Source organism: Salvelinus namaycush, chromosome 18 (genome assembly GCF_016432855.1).
Source record: "Salvelinus namaycush isolate Seneca chromosome 18, SaNama_1.0, whole genome shotgun sequence".
In the NCBI taxonomy this organism is placed as follows: domain Eukaryota; kingdom Metazoa; phylum Chordata; class Actinopteri; order Salmoniformes; family Salmonidae; genus Salvelinus; species Salvelinus namaycush.
In genome coordinates, this window is record NC_052324.1 from 27,079,152 (window position 1) to 27,095,742 (window position 16,591).

At 46.4% G+C, this 16,591-nt stretch overlaps 1 protein-coding gene across 1 annotated transcript in view; it reads right to left on the minus strand.

The window, feature by feature from the left end:
• niban2b (niban apoptosis regulator 2b) overlaps positions 1-16,591 on the minus strand; it is a 47,486-nt gene that overhangs the window by 7,383 nt on the left and 23,512 nt on the right. The window contains exons 6-13 of the mRNA XM_039012829.1: positions 12,823-12,938; positions 12,095-12,199; positions 11,667-11,829; positions 10,348-10,535; positions 9,951-10,106; positions 8,865-8,978; positions 8,484-8,591; positions 7,360-7,471 (exon numbers count right to left, since the gene is read on the minus strand). Of these exons, the coding sequence (XP_038868757.1) occupies positions 7,360-7,471; positions 8,484-8,591; positions 8,865-8,978; positions 9,951-10,106; positions 10,348-10,535; positions 11,667-11,829; positions 12,095-12,199; positions 12,823-12,938 (1,062 nt within the window). The remainder of the gene's footprint in view (positions 1-7,359; positions 7,472-8,483; positions 8,592-8,864; positions 8,979-9,950; positions 10,107-10,347; positions 10,536-11,666; positions 11,830-12,094; positions 12,200-12,822; positions 12,939-16,591) is intronic.

Here is a 16,591-nt window from a genome sequence, read left to right on the forward strand (position 1 = left end):
TCTTTGCTGTCTTTGTATCTAAGATAATTGTGTAGTTTAGAGTAATTATCTAGCCAGTTATCGAGGTTACCTAGCCAGCTCCACTTTCAAACAAAGTCAGCCAGCCAGCTATTTTCGCCGTCCTAACGTTGTCAACACTGCTAGCTAGCCAGCTAGCCAACTTCTACCGAAACATTACAACGGAACGATTTGATTAGTGTAGTGTTAGCTAGCTACATAGTTGTCTTTGCTGTCTTTGTATCTAAGATAATTGTGTAGTTTAGAGTAATTATCTAGCCAGTTATCGAGGTTACCTAGCCAGTTATCGAGGCTACCTAGCCAGCAACACTTTCAAACAAAGTCAACAACGCAGCCACTGCTAGCTAGCCTACTTCACCAGCCAGCAGTACTGTATCATTTTAGTCAATAAGATTTTTGCAACGTAAGCTTAACTTTCTGAACATTCGAGACGTGTAGTCCACTTGTCATTCCAATCTCCTTTGCATTAGCGTAGCCTCTTCTGTAGCATGTCAACTATGTGTCTGTCTATCCCTGTTCTCTCCTCTCTGCACAGACCATACAAACGCTTCACACCGCGTGACCGCTGCCACTCTAACCTGGTGGTCCCAGCGCGCACGACCCACGTGGAGTTCCAGGTCTCCGGCAGCCTCTGGAACTGCCGATCTGCGGCCAACAAGGCAGAGTTCATCCCAGCCTATGCTTCCCTCCAGTCCATCGACTTCTTGGCACTGACGGAAACATGGATTACCACAGATAACACTGCTACTCCTACTGCTCTCTCCTCATCTGTCCACGTGTTCTCGAGAGCTTCTGGTCAGCGGGGTGGTGGCACTGGGATCCTCATCTCTCCCAAGTGGACATTCTCTCTTTCTCCCCTGACCCATCTGTCTATCGCCTCCTTTGAATTCCATGCTGTCACAGTTACCAGCCCTTTCAAGCTTAACATCCTTATCATTTATCGCCCTCCAGGTTCCCTTGGAGAGTTCATCAATGAGCTTGATAAGTTCCTTTCCTGAGGATGGCTCACCTCTCACAGTTCTGGGTGACTTTAACCTCCCCACGTCTACCTTTGACTCATTCCTCTCTGCCTCCTTCTTTCCACTCCTCTCCTCTTTTGACCTCACCCTCTCACCTCCCCCCCCCCTACTCACAAGGCAGGCAATACGCTTGACCTCATCTTTACTAGATGTTGTTCTTCCACTAATCTCATTGCAACTCCCCTCCAAGTCTCCGACCACTACCTTGTATCCTTTTCCCTCTCGCTCTCATCCAACACTTCCCACTCTGCCCCTACTCGGATGGTATCGCGCCGTCCCAACCTTCGCTCTCTCCCCCGCTACTCTCTCCTCTTCCATCCTATCATCTCTTCCCTCTGCTCAAACCTTCTCCAACCTATCTCCTGATTCTGCCTCAACCCTCCTCTCCTCCCTTTCTGCATCCTTTGACTCTCTATGTCCCCTATCCTCCAGGCCGGCTCGGTCCTCCCCTCCTGCTCCGTGGCTCGACGACTCATTGCGAGCTCACAGAACAGGGCTCCGGGCAGCCGAGCGGAAATGGAGGAGAACTCGCCTCCCTGCGGACCTGGCATCCTTTCACTCCCTCCTCTCTACATTTTCCTCTTCTGTCTCTGCTGCTAAAGCCACTTTCTACCACTCTAAATTCCAAGCATCTGCCTCTAATCCTAGGAAGCTCTTTGCCACCTTCTCCTCCCTCCTGAATCCTCCCCCCCCCCCCCCCCTCCTCCCTCTCTGCGGATGACTTCGTCAACCATTTTGAAAAGAAGGTCGACGACATCCGATCCTCGTTTGCTAAGTCAAACGACACCGCTGGTTCTGCTCACACTGCCCTACCCTGTGCTTTGACCTCTTTCTCCCCTCTCTCCCCAGATGAAATCTCGCGTCTTGTGACGGCCGGCCGCCCAACAACCTGCTCGCTTGACCCTATCCCCTCTTCTCTTCTCCAGACCATTTCCGGAGACCTTCTCCCTTACCTCACCCCGCTCATCAACTCATCCTTGACCGCTGGCTACGTCCCTTCCGTCTTCAAGAGAGCGAGAGTTGCACCCCTTCTGAAAAAACCTACACTCGATCCCTCCGATGTCAACAACTACAGACCAGTATCCCTTCTTTCTTTTCTCTCCAAAACTCTTGAACGTGCCGTCCTTGGCCAGCTCTCCTGCTATCTCTCTCAGAATGACCTTCTTGATCCAAATCAGTCAGGTTTCAAGACTAGTCATTCAACTGAGACTGCTCTTCTCTGTGTCACGGAGGCGCTCCGCTCCGCACTGCTAAAGCTAACTCTCTCTCCTCTGCTCTCATCCTTCTAGACCTATCGGCTGCCTTTGATACTGTGAACCATCAGATCCTCCTCTCCACCCTCTCCGAGTTGGGCATCTCCGGCGCGGCCCACGCTTGGATTGCGTCCTACCTGACAGGTCGCTCCTACCAGGTGGCGTGGCGAGAATCTGTCTCCGCACCACGTGCTCTCACCACTGGTGTCCCCCAGGGCTCTGTTCTAGGCCCTCTCCTATTCTCGCTATACACCAAGTCACTTGGCTCTGTCATATCCTCACATGGTCTCTCCTATCATTGCTATGCAGACGACACACAATTAATCTTCTCCTTTCCCTCTTCTGATAACCAGGTGGCGAATCGCATCTCTGCATGTCTGGCAGACATATCAGTGTGGATGACGGATCACCACCTCAAGCTGAACCTCGGCAAGACGGAGCTGCTCTTCCTCCCGGGGAAGGACTGCCCGTTCCATGATCTCGCCATCACGGTTGACAACTCCATTGTGTCCTCCTCCCAGAGCGCTAAGAACCTTGGCGTGATCCTGGACAACACCCTGTCGTTCTCAACTAACATCAAGGCGGTGGCCCGTTCCTGTAGGTTCATGCTCTACAACATTCGCAGAGTACGACCCTGCCTCACACAGGAAGCGGCGCAGGTCCTAATCCAGGCACTTGTCATCTCCCGTCTGGATTACTGCAACTCGCTGTTGGCTGGGCTCCCTGCCTGTGCCATTAAACCCCTACAACTCATCCAGAACGCCGCAGCCTGTCTGGTGTTCAACCTTCCCAAGTTCTCTCACGTCACCCCGCTCCTCCGCTCTCTCCACTGGCTTCCAGTTGAAGCTCGCATCCGCTACAAGACCATGGTGCTTGCCTACGGAGCTGTGAGGGGAACGGCACCTCCGTACCTTCAGGCTCTGATCAGGCCCTACACCCAAACAAGGGCACTGCGTTCATCCACCTCTGGCCTGCTCGCCTCCCTACCTCTGAGGAAGTACAGTTCCCGCTCAGCCCAGTCAAAATTGTTCGCTGCTCTGGCACCCCAATGGTGGAACAAACTCCCTCACGACGCCAGGTCAGCGGAGTCAATCACCACCTTCCGGAGACACCTGAAACCCCACCTCTTTAAGGAATACCTAGGATAGGATAAAGTAATCCTTCTAACCCCGCCCCCCCCTTAAAAGATTTAGATGCACTATTGTAAAGTGGTTGTTCCACTGGATATCATAAGGTGAATGCACCAATTTGTAAGTCGCTCTGGATAAGAGCGTCTGCTAAATGACTTAAATGTAAATGAGAAATACAATGAGACCTCTGTCAAAGGCACGTCGCGCCATCTCTTGACAAAGTCCCACAACCAAAATACATTAACTGATACAATGAGCACATGGGAGGTGTTGACCTTCACGACCTACAGGTTTCAAAATACCATATCTCCATCAGGTCTAAGAAGTGGTGGTGGCCCATCTTTGCATGGTCTCTCAACAGTGCACTCGTAAACAAACATTTATTTTACAGAGACGTTATGGGAGGGACCATCGACCTGCTCACCTTCTCACGGATAGTGGCACAGTCTCTTATGAAAAAGTTTGGCAGGAAACCACTGAGCCACAGAAGGAGATCTCTACTGGCTGCTACTGTTGAAGATCAGGCAAGACATGACAAAGCTTCTCACTGGCCAATCAACACGATGCACCGGTTCCAGAGATGTCGTCATTGTGACAAACGCATTACCTATGCATGTGAGAAATGCAAAGTACCACTGCACATTGAGTGCTTCAAGAAATACCATGGACAGTAGAAAAGGAGATAAGGGTTGGACAAGCCAATAAAAGAAAACATAGAAAAGTCGAAGGGTGAAGAGAAGCAGTACAGCAGACTCTAGGAAGAAAAAAGACAAATCAAAATGACTGCAATGTTTTGGGGAAAAAAGGTAAATTGATTCACTGTTGCACTAAAATGTCACAATGACAATGTTACAATGAATATTGCACTAAAGTACAAGTTCAAATGTTACAATATTAATGATCCAATACATGTTGCACTAAAGTAACAATGTTACAATCTATGTTACAATAAAGTAACAATGTTGAAATATGTTTTTTTTTTTTTTTTGTCTTTGCTCTCAGTATTCGTATCGGTGTTGCATAAGGGTTTTTGATACGTAAAAAAGTCACACAAGAATGTGATGGGGCATTATAGTGGCAAAGCTTGGGACTACCAGTGACAGAGTTTTACATGTGTTAATAACTGGGCTGGAATATACACTGCTCAAAAAAATAAAGGGAACACTTAAACAACACAATGTAACTCCAAGTCAATCACACTTCTGTGAAATCAAACTGTCCACTTAGGAAGCAACACTGATTGACAATACATTTCACATGCTGTTGTGCAAATGGAATAGACAAAAGGTGGAAATTATAGGCAATTAGCAAGACACCCCCAATAAAGGAGTGGTTCTGCAGGTGGTGACCACAGACCACTTCTCAGTTCCTATGCTTCCTGGCTGATGTTTTGGTCACTTTTGAATGCTGGCGGTGCTTTCACTCTAGTGGTAGCATGAGACGGAGTCTACAACCCACACAAGTGGCTCAGGTAGTGCAGCTCATCCAGGATGGCACATCAATGCGAGCTGTGGCAAGAAGGTTTGCTGGGTCTGTCAGCGTAGTGTCCAGAGCATGGAGGCGCTACCAGGAGACAGGCCAGTACATCAGGAGACGTGGAGGAGGCCGTAGGAGGGCAACAACCCAGCAGCAGGACCGCTACCTCCGCCTTTGTGCAAGGAGGAACACTGCCAGAGCCCTGCAAAATGACCTCCAGCAGGCCACAAATGTGCATGTGTCAGCATATGGTCTCACAAGGGGTCTGAGGATCTCATCTCGGTACCTAATGGCAGTCAGGCTACCTCTGGCGAGCACATGGAGGGCTGTGCGGCCCCCCAAAGAAATGCCACCCCACACCATGACTGACCCACCGCCAAACCGGTCATGCTGGAGGATGTTGCAGGCAGCAGAACGTTCTCCACGGCGTCTCCAGACTCTGTCACGTCTGTCACATGTGCTCATGTGCTCAGTGTGAACCTGCTTTCATCTGTGAAGAGCACAGGGCGCCAGTGGCGAATTTGCCAATCTTGGTGTTCTCTGGCAAATGCCAAACGTCCTGCACGGTGTTGGGCTGTAAGCACAACCCCCACCCGTGGACGTCGGGCCCTCATACCACCCTCATGGAGTCTGTTTCTGACCGTTTGAGCAGACACATGCACATTTGTGGCCTGCTGGAGGTCATTTTGCAGGGCTCTGGCAGTGCTCCTCCTTGCACAAAGGCGGAGGTAGCGGTCCTGCTGCTGGGTTGTTGCCCTCCTACGGCCTCCTCCACGTCTCCTGATGTACTGGCCTGTCTCCTGGTTGCGCCTCCATGCTCTGGACACTACGCTGACAGACACAGCAAACCTTCTTGCCACAGCTCGCATTGATGTGCCATCCTGGATGAGCTGCACTACCTGAGCCACTTGTGTGGGTTGTAGACTCCGTCTCATGCTACCACTAGAGTGAAAGCACCGCCAGCATTCAAAAGTGACCAAAACATCAGCCAGGAAGCATAGGAACTGAGAAGTGGTCTGTGGTCACCACCTGCAGAACCACTCCTTTATTGGGGGTGTCTTGCTAATTGCCTATAATTTCCACCTTTTGTCTATTCCATTTGCACAACAGCATGTGAAATGTATTGTCAATCAGTGTTGCTTCCTAAGTGGACAGTTTGATTTCACAGAAGTGTGATTGACTTGGAGTTACATTGTGTTGTTTAAGTGTTCCCTTTATTTTTTTGAGCAGTGTATAAACATTTGGATGACTGCATAGGAGAAATATGTTAATTCAATATACATCACATTATCCCACCGGTCACTATCCCAACACACTTTTTCACCTAATTTTCCATGAAATAAGGTTACTAATGACACATGATTTGGATATTTTCATGTCTGGAAAAAATGTGGGATTAAATGGGTTAAAGTAATGATGGACTTCATTTATCTTTGCTTATTTGAGCTGCTCTTGCCATAATATGGACTTGGTCTTTTACCAAATCTTCTGTATCCCACCCCTACCTTGTCACAACACAACTGATTGGCTCAAACGCATTGCGGAAAGAAATTCCACAAATACATTATCAAGGCACACTTGTTAATTAAAATGCATTCCAGGTGACTACCTCATGAAGCTGGTTGAGAGAATGCCAAGAGTGTGCAAAGCTGTCAAGGCAAAGGGTGGCTACTTTGAAGAATCTCAAATATATTTTGATTTGTTTAACACTTTTTGGGTTACTACATGATTCCATAGTAATGTCTTCACTATTATTCTACAATGTAGAAAATAGTAAAAATAAAGAAAAACCCTTGAATGAGAAGGTGTGTCTAAACTCTGGACTGGTACTGTATGAGTGACCAACACACCACCTGTTGTTATGTTGGGTACCTACTGACCAAAAAGGATGTTAATACATCTTTTTCCACAATGACATATATTGCTAAAATAAAAAGGTTTAAAGAATTACAGGCAGGCACCACATACATTACGACGAGAAAAAAAGCTCACTCGGACAAGCCTAATGTCTTTTAAGTATAAAAGCAAAGCCTACTTTCATATTGAAAGGTAGTGTAGTGGGATAAAGTCTTCGTGTGGGGTGGGAAAAATTTAATACATTGCCTTGTATACGGTCACATTGTGGGAGCAATAATTAAGCTGTTTGAGAAGATTTGAATCCTAATCCTGCCTATACATTGTTTAAAGTACAATAGACCAACATAACTACTGTAGTAGGCCAAAGCAGTGTGGTGGAAAACCTTGGCAGAGCATAGGTCAAGTAGGCAGTGTGGTGCTCATGTGAATTCAGACCAATGCCTGCTTCTCAATTAAAACATTGTTTGTGTGTTTATTAATAAGAGAATGATACATCTGAGTCCCCAATAGCCTTTTCCTACTATTGACCAGGGCCCATAGTAATGCACTACAAAGGGAATAACGTGCCATTAAGCACACAGCCACTGTTTAAGCTGTAAGACTCACCCATCATGATGTCCTTCATGACAGAGTGCAGCACCACCTCCTCAAAGATGTTCTCCACCAGGATGAAACGAGAAAAGTCCTCGAAGATCAGCTCCTGGAAACGAGGCAGCTCCTGGCCACCAGAGGAAAAAGTATGAGAACCCAAAAGGAATCACTCACTCAGGAGAGACAGGCAAAGAGAGAACAACTTATCACAATGACAAAGAGAATGCCATTGCATGGAAATGGAATGTCAGTTTCACACAGTACATTGGGTGCGTTCGTAAATTCACTCTGATTTCAGAGCACTCTCCTGTGTGCCAGAGCGCAGAATAACTGATGATTTTACAAATGCGCAGCACCCATTGAATATGACCAGTGTCAGTAAAAAAATATATGTTTAATTGTTGCCAGCAGCACAGTTACCAACACGCTAGATAGCATGATAACAGCCTAACCAGCTCTGCTAGGGCAAGTAAAATGGTCAGAGTGAGGTGTTCTCACATTTGTGTTTGGAAGTAGCTAGGCAACTTTAGCCAGTTAGTTTGGGTGCTTGACTGCTGTAGTGAGGTCAGAACACTCGGATCCACCCTACTCCTCGGCCAGAGCGTCCAGTGTGAGGTCATAACGCTCTGATCCACCCTACTCCTCGGCCAGAGTGTCCAGTGTGAGGTCATAACACTCTGATCCACCCTACTCCTCGGCCAGAGCGTCCAGTGTGAGGTCATAACGCTCTGATCCACCCTACTCCTCGGCCAGAGCGTCCAGTGTGAGGTCAGAACACTCTGATCCACCCTACTCCTCGGCCAGAGCGTCCAGTGTGAGGTCATTACACTCTGATCCACCCTACTCCTCGGCCAGAGTGTCCAGTGTGAGGTCAGAACGCTCTGATCCACCCTACTCCTCGGCCAGAGCGTCCAGTGTGCGCTTCGAGAACGAAACGCTATGAATCTACTAATGGACAATCTGACAACACTCTGAATTTACAAACGCCCAGAGTGCACTCTAGCACTCCAGAGTGAATTTACAAACGCACTCATAATGTATGAATTTGACCCAACAGTGTCAGTCTAGTCACACCGTCTAGTTTGACTGTGAGAATGTGAACAGTGTTCCAACAGACGGTGTATAGCTGATGGACTTACAGAGGATACGGAGGGAGTGAGCTGCTTCAGCATGTAAGGGATGAAGATCTGAAGAAGAGCCTCTCTGAAGAACCTCTTCCGGACTGTGCTGCTGTCATAGTCAAATTTCTGAGGAGAGAGGGGGACAGAAATTAGGGAAACGAAAGTCAGAAGAGATTGGGAATCACCACTAGAGTATATAGTGCGTCACTGAGAAAGGCCTCAGAGCTAAAACGTCAACAAACAAATCAACTAAATCCCCTCTTGGTTTCCTATAGTAGGATTTTCCATACAACAGGAAAATGAGAAAATGTGTATAGTATCAATCCTATTTCCCCACCCTTCCTCTGCCCATCACTGTGCCATGGCGGGCAGCAGGGCCAACCCTCTCCTGTGTCTTACCTTGATGACCCGGTCCTGGCAGCGTTGGATGTTCTTACAGAGCCCCTCTGGCCCCTGGTCCTCCAGACTTTGGTGGAGGATCTGCTCAAACGTGTACACTGCATCGTCCATTTGCTGCACAGACAAACATTTGTTACGAATAGAATAGGGAATAGCTTTGTGGCAAGTTGAATAAGATATTCAAAATATATATAGTAAACATAACAGCAACATTCACACAAGATACTTGCAGAATTTCCAAAAATATAGCCAAGTAAATGTCCATAATTTCTCATATCTTCCCCAACAATTGCTTCGTAAGTGTAGCGTTACAGAATATAAAATCTTTCTACTGTATACTAGTGGAATACTGTCCAATACAACCCCTCCTTTCATTCTACACAAAGTATGCTCCGAACACTGACGGAAGATTTGAGCTACTGTATATCTGAATTATATACAGAATCTTAGATGCAAAGCAATGTTAAACGCTCCATTTTTTTTACTCGCTTTGACCTTGAAGTCTGAGAAGTCTGACTCCCAGCAGCTTCTGGCCACTACAAAGAGGGCTGACTACGTGTTTCACAATGGAGGACACGCTGGGTGGTGAATACAAGGCTCCAGGATCGCTCTCCCTAAACCTACAGCCTGTCAATAGAGACCAGGCAGCCAATGACAGCCAACCAAAACCCCACCACTCGCTGACCAGAATGTGCTTGTTCTCCAACCACAACAATGAAGAACGCCCTGTAGATCTGAGGACCTCAGACAAAACAGCACAACCACCCACCACAGAGACCTGCAGACTGCATCCTTTCAGCAGTCACCAGCAGGAACTCAAGAGACATGAGCACTTATTGAATCAGTACCATATTCTGAGGACTAGTTGTAAAATACTGTGTGTGTGATAGTTAGAGCTATCAGCAGTAAGATGCTGTGTCACGTTTTGCAGCATGTAATAAGGTGTAGGGCGACAGACTAGTATCCTGTCCAGGTGGTGTACTTGTACATCGAGCTGCCCCACGTTACAGAAACATGAGATCACCTACTACCCTATGGGCCATTCTGGTTGGGACAAGGCTTCATATTGTGTAGGAGTAGTTCTACCTCTCTCATGAGAATCTGTGCTCTCTGGACAAACACAGAGGGGCTGGAGACATCAAACCTCTGCTGCAGGCCATCCAGACTCAGGTCCTCTACTTTCTCATAGCAGCTCTGCATCTTCACCGGGTGGAACGCCAGCATAGAGATCTTCTCCATGTGCTGAGATGGGGGAAAATAAAAAGAGAAAGACTGGGAATTGACCTAGTATACTTACTATAGTCTCTAGAGAACACACAAAGGGTAGAATGATACAACTAGTCATTCATTTCACACGTGTCTGTATCCCAAATACAATTCTAAATGTAAAATCACTACATTGTTCTATGGAAACCTACAGTGTAAGCCGCGAAGCTGAGATGCAGTTTCACTAGGCTTATAATCAGAAGCTGAGCCCTCTCACCTCTCCCACTTTCTCCTTGGTGGCGTCGTTCAGTGTGTTCTTGCTCAAGTCCACCAGCTCTCTGAAGAAGACGTCTCTGACCTGAGAGAAGCCTCGGCTGGTGGGCTCCATCAGGGCCTCCAGGATAGAGCTGATGTAGGGCTGGATACTAACTGTCAGCAGCTTCTCTGCCTTAGGCAGCACCACCGCTGTGATGGGGTGACAGAGTAGAGAGAGAATGTCAACAAAGAGTGGGCTAGGCTAGATAACTTTATAAACTGGCAGAAGTCCTACTGTGACACACGTGCTTTTCTCAAGATACGAGTCGGCCAAAGGACTTCAGCTCCTGTCCATGACCACAGAGCCATCGCTCTGACAGCAGGTCTGTCTGTCAGACTGTAATGGTAAGGCTTAGTCACCCTCATAACTGTGGAATGCTGCTAGTCTTCCTGCGTTCCACTCGATGGACACATGCTGTCACACAACATTAACCTGTCTAAGGGGGCTCTACTGAATCTGCATCGCTGCTATACAGATTGCACGCTTGAAATGTAAAGGTATTTTCTGATTGAGATGACATATGCAGCGTTTAAAGTGAATGCAGTCTCCGCTAATGTGAAAACATTGCCTTTCAATTTCAAATCACGCTGAACTTTCCACGTTACGGTTTAAAATCGAGCCATGTGGCTGTGAAAATCACCTGTCAATCTGTTGGTAAATACCTGTGGACTCACAGGTAAACATGCAGACCAGACATGGAGGACTATGATCCACTGTGCACTGAAGCTAATGGAATTGACCAGTTACTGTTCCAAGTTGCCCTTATTGGGCAGAGACGTAGGATGAATTTACTCCACCAAAATTCATGACTTAATTGTTTTTCCGTATGCATATAATTATATTTTTATTTTATTTTTCTGTATGTCTTTTTGTGTTATTATTTGTTTATGAATGTTTGCAAAATTCTGTCTGCTCTTCTCCTAGCCATAGGGAAGAGATGTCTGGGTGGGAGGGTGGGTATGGTTGTGGCTGAGAAGGTAGATGAGAAGTTGGGTGGGGTTGTGGGTAGCATGAAAAGAAAATTCCTGTATTATAAATTACTGGGTAACTATCTTTTGTTATTGTGCAGGAATAATTGAAAAAACGTCACACACACGAGGTGGAAGGCAAAAGTGACCTTGGGTCAGTTTCTAGGACTAGGGTCAACTTCATTCTACTGTGGAGGGCTCATCCTCTTAAATATATTTGTGTGATATTTCTTTATTTTGATAGAGATAGGACAATGAAAAGGGGAGAAGAGTCGTCCACAGAACTAACAGCAGAGGTCACCGAGGGCTCACCTTTGATTTTGTTGGCAACGTGCTCCTTTGAGGTGATGATCTGGTCCATGTCTGTGCGTATGGAGGCCTCTAGAGGAGGGCGTCGGGCCTCACAGCTCTGCACCACAGCCTCGTACTGGGCCTGGGCCTGCCTCACCACCAGACCATACACCGCGTCGCAGACCTGCATGGTGACACAGAAGAAGAATACTTTATTGAACCCTTTTCCTTGCAGTCAAAAGAAGTTCATCTTCTGCCTTGATCCCAGCCCTTCTGAAAGGTTGGAGATCGTCGAGTAAAGCGCACCCATCGTGTCGTACAGCGCAGGGGAACACAGGGACTCATGTCAAAACAGGAAACACAGAAGCTAAGGGGTAAGATATTTTCCCGCTTGCTTGGTATAATTTATAAAGGTGTACTTGGACTGTTGGGTGAGAGATGGGACTTACTAGCATCCAGTTCCTCTGCCTGTCGTGCATTTTGCCTTTGAGTCGAGGGGAGATCAGATCCCTGAGCTCAGGGAGAAGAGTCTCCATCACCAGGTTGGCCAGAATCTACAGGAGGGATACACAACACAGAGGTGGATTCATGTGTTATAGATGACAACTAGAAAACACCATCTCCTTGAAGCTTGCTTCAGCTGTCCAAAAGTATTTGTATGAGACCCAACAGCCATATTTCCATAGTGATACGAAATTTGTAGTCTTATTCACCAGAATCTGGGTGCCCTGCACGCTCCACAATTTGTATGACCTACAGTCAGAGCCCTGGTCAGCAAAATAACCATCAGTATGACACTGCGACCCCAGAGTGAACAGCAACAGGAAGCACACAGAGATGAATCCCAAATGGTATCCTATACAGTGCACCACTTTTGACCAAGGCCCATAGTGCACTACATAGGGAACAGCGTATCATTTAGGGATGCACAGTCCAGCTGCGAGTTGATGTCACTATGGACCCTGCCATGGTGACACAATCCTGTAGGCATGAACTCACTGGGCCCTGACCCTCTGTTGGACAGCAGAATGGGAGGCAGACAGGGCAGAGTGGTGTCACTGTGTGTGTTCGCACTATAACCAAACAGTGGAATTCATTCATAGCGCCCTATAACAACACCAACATACAGATCAGACCAGCACATGTGACAGACTGTCATTCGCTGTGGCATGCTGACCTGTGAGGGGATCCCACACATCATCTCCCAGGTGCCATACTGCCCGCGGGCTTGGCGGTAGAGCCTCACTGCGTCTGTGAAGGCCGGAGTCTGCACCTGGCTCTCCTCTGATAAACCTATGGGATAACCACAGAGGAGCGGTGTTGTTAGTGGACCAGAAACAACATAGTAAGGGTTGATTTTAATACTTTCTAAATTCACATTGTACAAGTTTAGCATTTAAAATCACAACAATCTCAGAGAAAATATTGGTTACACTTTCTACAAAGTACATACATAGAAAAATGCTTTCTAAAATATTTTGGAGGCTAAAACATGCTTGAAAAAGGAGTTCCATTCCTAGTTTGTTGCACTTTGCCCAGAAATAGAAGTGTATGTAGACCAAGGGTCACCGTCTTAATCTGGACAGCAGAGTAGGAGGCTATTCCTTAAAAGGAAACAGAGTCTAATACAGTGAGATTGCAGAGTGACCACACACACACAGAGAACAGTCACCCTCTAGTGGCAGCAGGGACTAGCCTGGCTTTTAGAGTTATTTATCAGAGCATTGCCATGGCAACCCAGGGAGAATCCACAGTAACCATTTTAAAGGAAGTAAGAACTTTTGTCTTCCCTAAAAATGGCCCAATCATTTCCGAATACTGAAGTAGCTACAACCCGTAATGGCTTAATGATTGTGAAACAGCTTCTATCACCAGGCCATCAGACTGTTGAACAGCCATGACTAGCCGGCTACCTGCCCGGTACACTGCACCTTGAAACTAATTCCCCATGTACAGTATATAGTCTGAAGGCTGGTCACCTTATGTTCTGTTTATATACAGTTAACTCACTGTGTATATACACTGCAAATTCGGAACATATTCAAACGCCTTGACTTTTCCCACATTTTTTTACGTTATAGCTTTATTCTAAAATGTATTGAAATCCCCCCCCCCCCCCCCATCAAATCTACACACACCACCCCATAATGACAAATCAAAAACCGGTATTGATTTTTTTGCTAAAAATAAATCAATCACTTATTTGCATAAGTATTCAGAACCTTTGCTACAGGTTCACCTTCCAACAGGACAACGACCCTAAGCACACAGCCAAGACAACACAGGAGTGGCTTCAGGACAAGTCTCTGAATGTCCTTGAGTGGCCCAGCCAGAGCCCGGACTTCAACCCGATCAAACATCTCTGGAGAGACCTGGAAATAGCTGTGCAGCAACACTCCCCATCCAATCTGACAGAGCTTGAGAGGATCTGCAGAGAAGAATGGGAGAAACTCCCCAAATACAGGTGTGCCAAGCTTGTAGGGTCATACCCAAGAAGACTCGAGGCTGTAATCGCTGCCAAAAGGTGATTCAACAAAGTATTGAGTAAATGGTCTGAATACTTATGTAAATGTGATATGTTTATTTTTAATACTTTTGCAAACATTTAAAAGAAAAACGTTTTTGGGGGGTATTGTGTGTAGATTGAGGGGGGGAAACGATTTCATCCATTTTAGAACAAGGCTGTAATGTAACAAAATGTGTTAGTCAAAGGGTCTGAATACACTGTATTTACACTTTATTCTCTACATAGCTCATTCTATTGCACGGTTGGAGCTAGTAACATAAGCAGTTTGCTGCACCTGTCATAACACCTGCAAATCTGTGTAGACAACAAATAAACTGATCTAAGCAGGTGGTGTGAACTCTATCCATTAGGCCCTAATGGATAGAGTTCAAATCACACCACCTGCTCCCCCTAATGGATAGAGTTCAAATCACACCACCTGCTTAGATTATCTCCACCACTGCTGAAAGCGTCAAAATGAAGTAATAATGAATTTAGAATGGCATGCACAGGCTCTCCATTCAAACAACTCTACAGGAGGCCCCTAGAGAGCTACCCTGTGTTGTGATAAAAATGGGAGAATTTAGAAATGAACTCAATGCGATTCTGTGTAATTGCTGCGTGTGTGTGGACTCCAGCTATGACAAAGGCAGGAAGTGAATGTGTGCAGGGCAGGGTAGGGCTGTGTGTGTGAGAGGCCTGTGAGCGTTATGAGGGGGGGGGGGGGGGGGGGGGGGGTAGATAATCTACCAGAGCACATTGCTCCAGGCAGGAAGTCCACAGGCCCAGACCCCCCCTTTCTCTGTGTGAGAGAGAGAGACAGAGAGAGAGTTTAAGGGTGGGGCCAGGCCATTTATTTTGGCACTGCCTCAGGAGAAATTGGAGGGATTTCTTCAAGGGCCCAGAAAAAGCTAAACTAGACAAAGTCTAGCCTGTGCTGAAATCCCAGTACTGTATATTAATGGATGTGTGTGTGTGTGTGTGTGTGTGTGTACATGGTCATCTGCCAATCATACACCAGTTCTTTGTCAATAAAGTGATCAAAATATTTGTCAAACACATTGTGCGAATTGACGACACTAGATGACTAAATAGACCCAGAAAAGAACGATGAATGTTTTTTTCTCCCATTTCAGTTGACTAAAATGAGACTATACAAAATTGTGACATTAAAATTAAATTAATTAATTAAATTAAAAATCTGACTAATAAGTGGACAAGACAAGAGTTTTACGAAATTGAGAGCTTTTCAGTGATAAGCAAATATTAGCAGCACATATGGGCAGAGTGTTGAAGACCAATGATGTGTACAGTCGTGGCCAAAAGTTAAGAATGACACAAATATTAATTTTCAAAGTCTGCTGCATCAGTTTGTATGATGGCAATTTGCATATAGTCCAGAATGTTATGAAGAGTGATCAGATGAATTGCGAAGTCCATCTTTGCAATGCAGATTAACTGAATCCCCCAAAAAAACATTTCCACTACATTTCAGCCCTGCCACAAAAGGACCACCTGACATCATGTCAGTGATTCTTTCGTTAACACAGGTGTGAGTGTTGACGAGGAGAAGGCTGGAGAACACTCTGTCATGCTGATTGAGTTCGAATAACAGACTGGAAGCTTCAAAAGGAGGGTGGTGCTTGGAATCATTGTTATTCCTCTGTCAACCATGGTTACCTGCAAGGAAACGCATGCCGTCATCATTGCTTTGTACAAAAATGGGCTTCACAGGCAAGGATATTGCTGCCAGTAAGATTGCACCTAAATCAACCATTTATCAGATCATCAAGAACTTCAAGGAGAGCGGTTCAATTGTTGTTAAGAATGCTTCAGGGCGCTCAAGAAAGTCCAGCAAGCGCCAGGACCGTCTCCTAAAGTTGATTCAGCCTCGGGGAACGACCAGTACAGAGCATGCTTAGGAATGGCAGCAGGCAGGTGTGAGTGTATCTGCATGCACAGTGAGGCGAAGACTTTGAGGATGGCCTGGTGTAAAGGGCAGCAAAGAAGCCACTTCTCTCCAGGAAAAACATCAGGGACAGACTGATATTCTGCAAAAGGTACAGTGATCGGACTGCTGAGGACTGGGGTAAAGTCATTTTCTCTGATGAATCCCCTTTCCGAATGTTTGGGGCATCCAGACAAAAGCTTGTCGGGAGAAGACAAGGTGAGCGCTACCATCAGTCCTGTGTCATGCCAACAGTAAAGCATCCGGAGACCATTCATGTGTGGGGTTGCTTCTCAGCCAAGGGAGTGGGCTCACTCACAATTTTGTCTAAGAACACAGCCATGAATAAAGAATGGTACCAAAACATCCTCAGAGAGTAACTTCTCCCAACCATTCAGGAACAGTTTGTTGATGAACAATGCCCTTTCCAGCACGATGGAGCACCTTGCCATAAGGCAAAAGTGATAACCAAGTGGCTCGTCGAAACAAAAC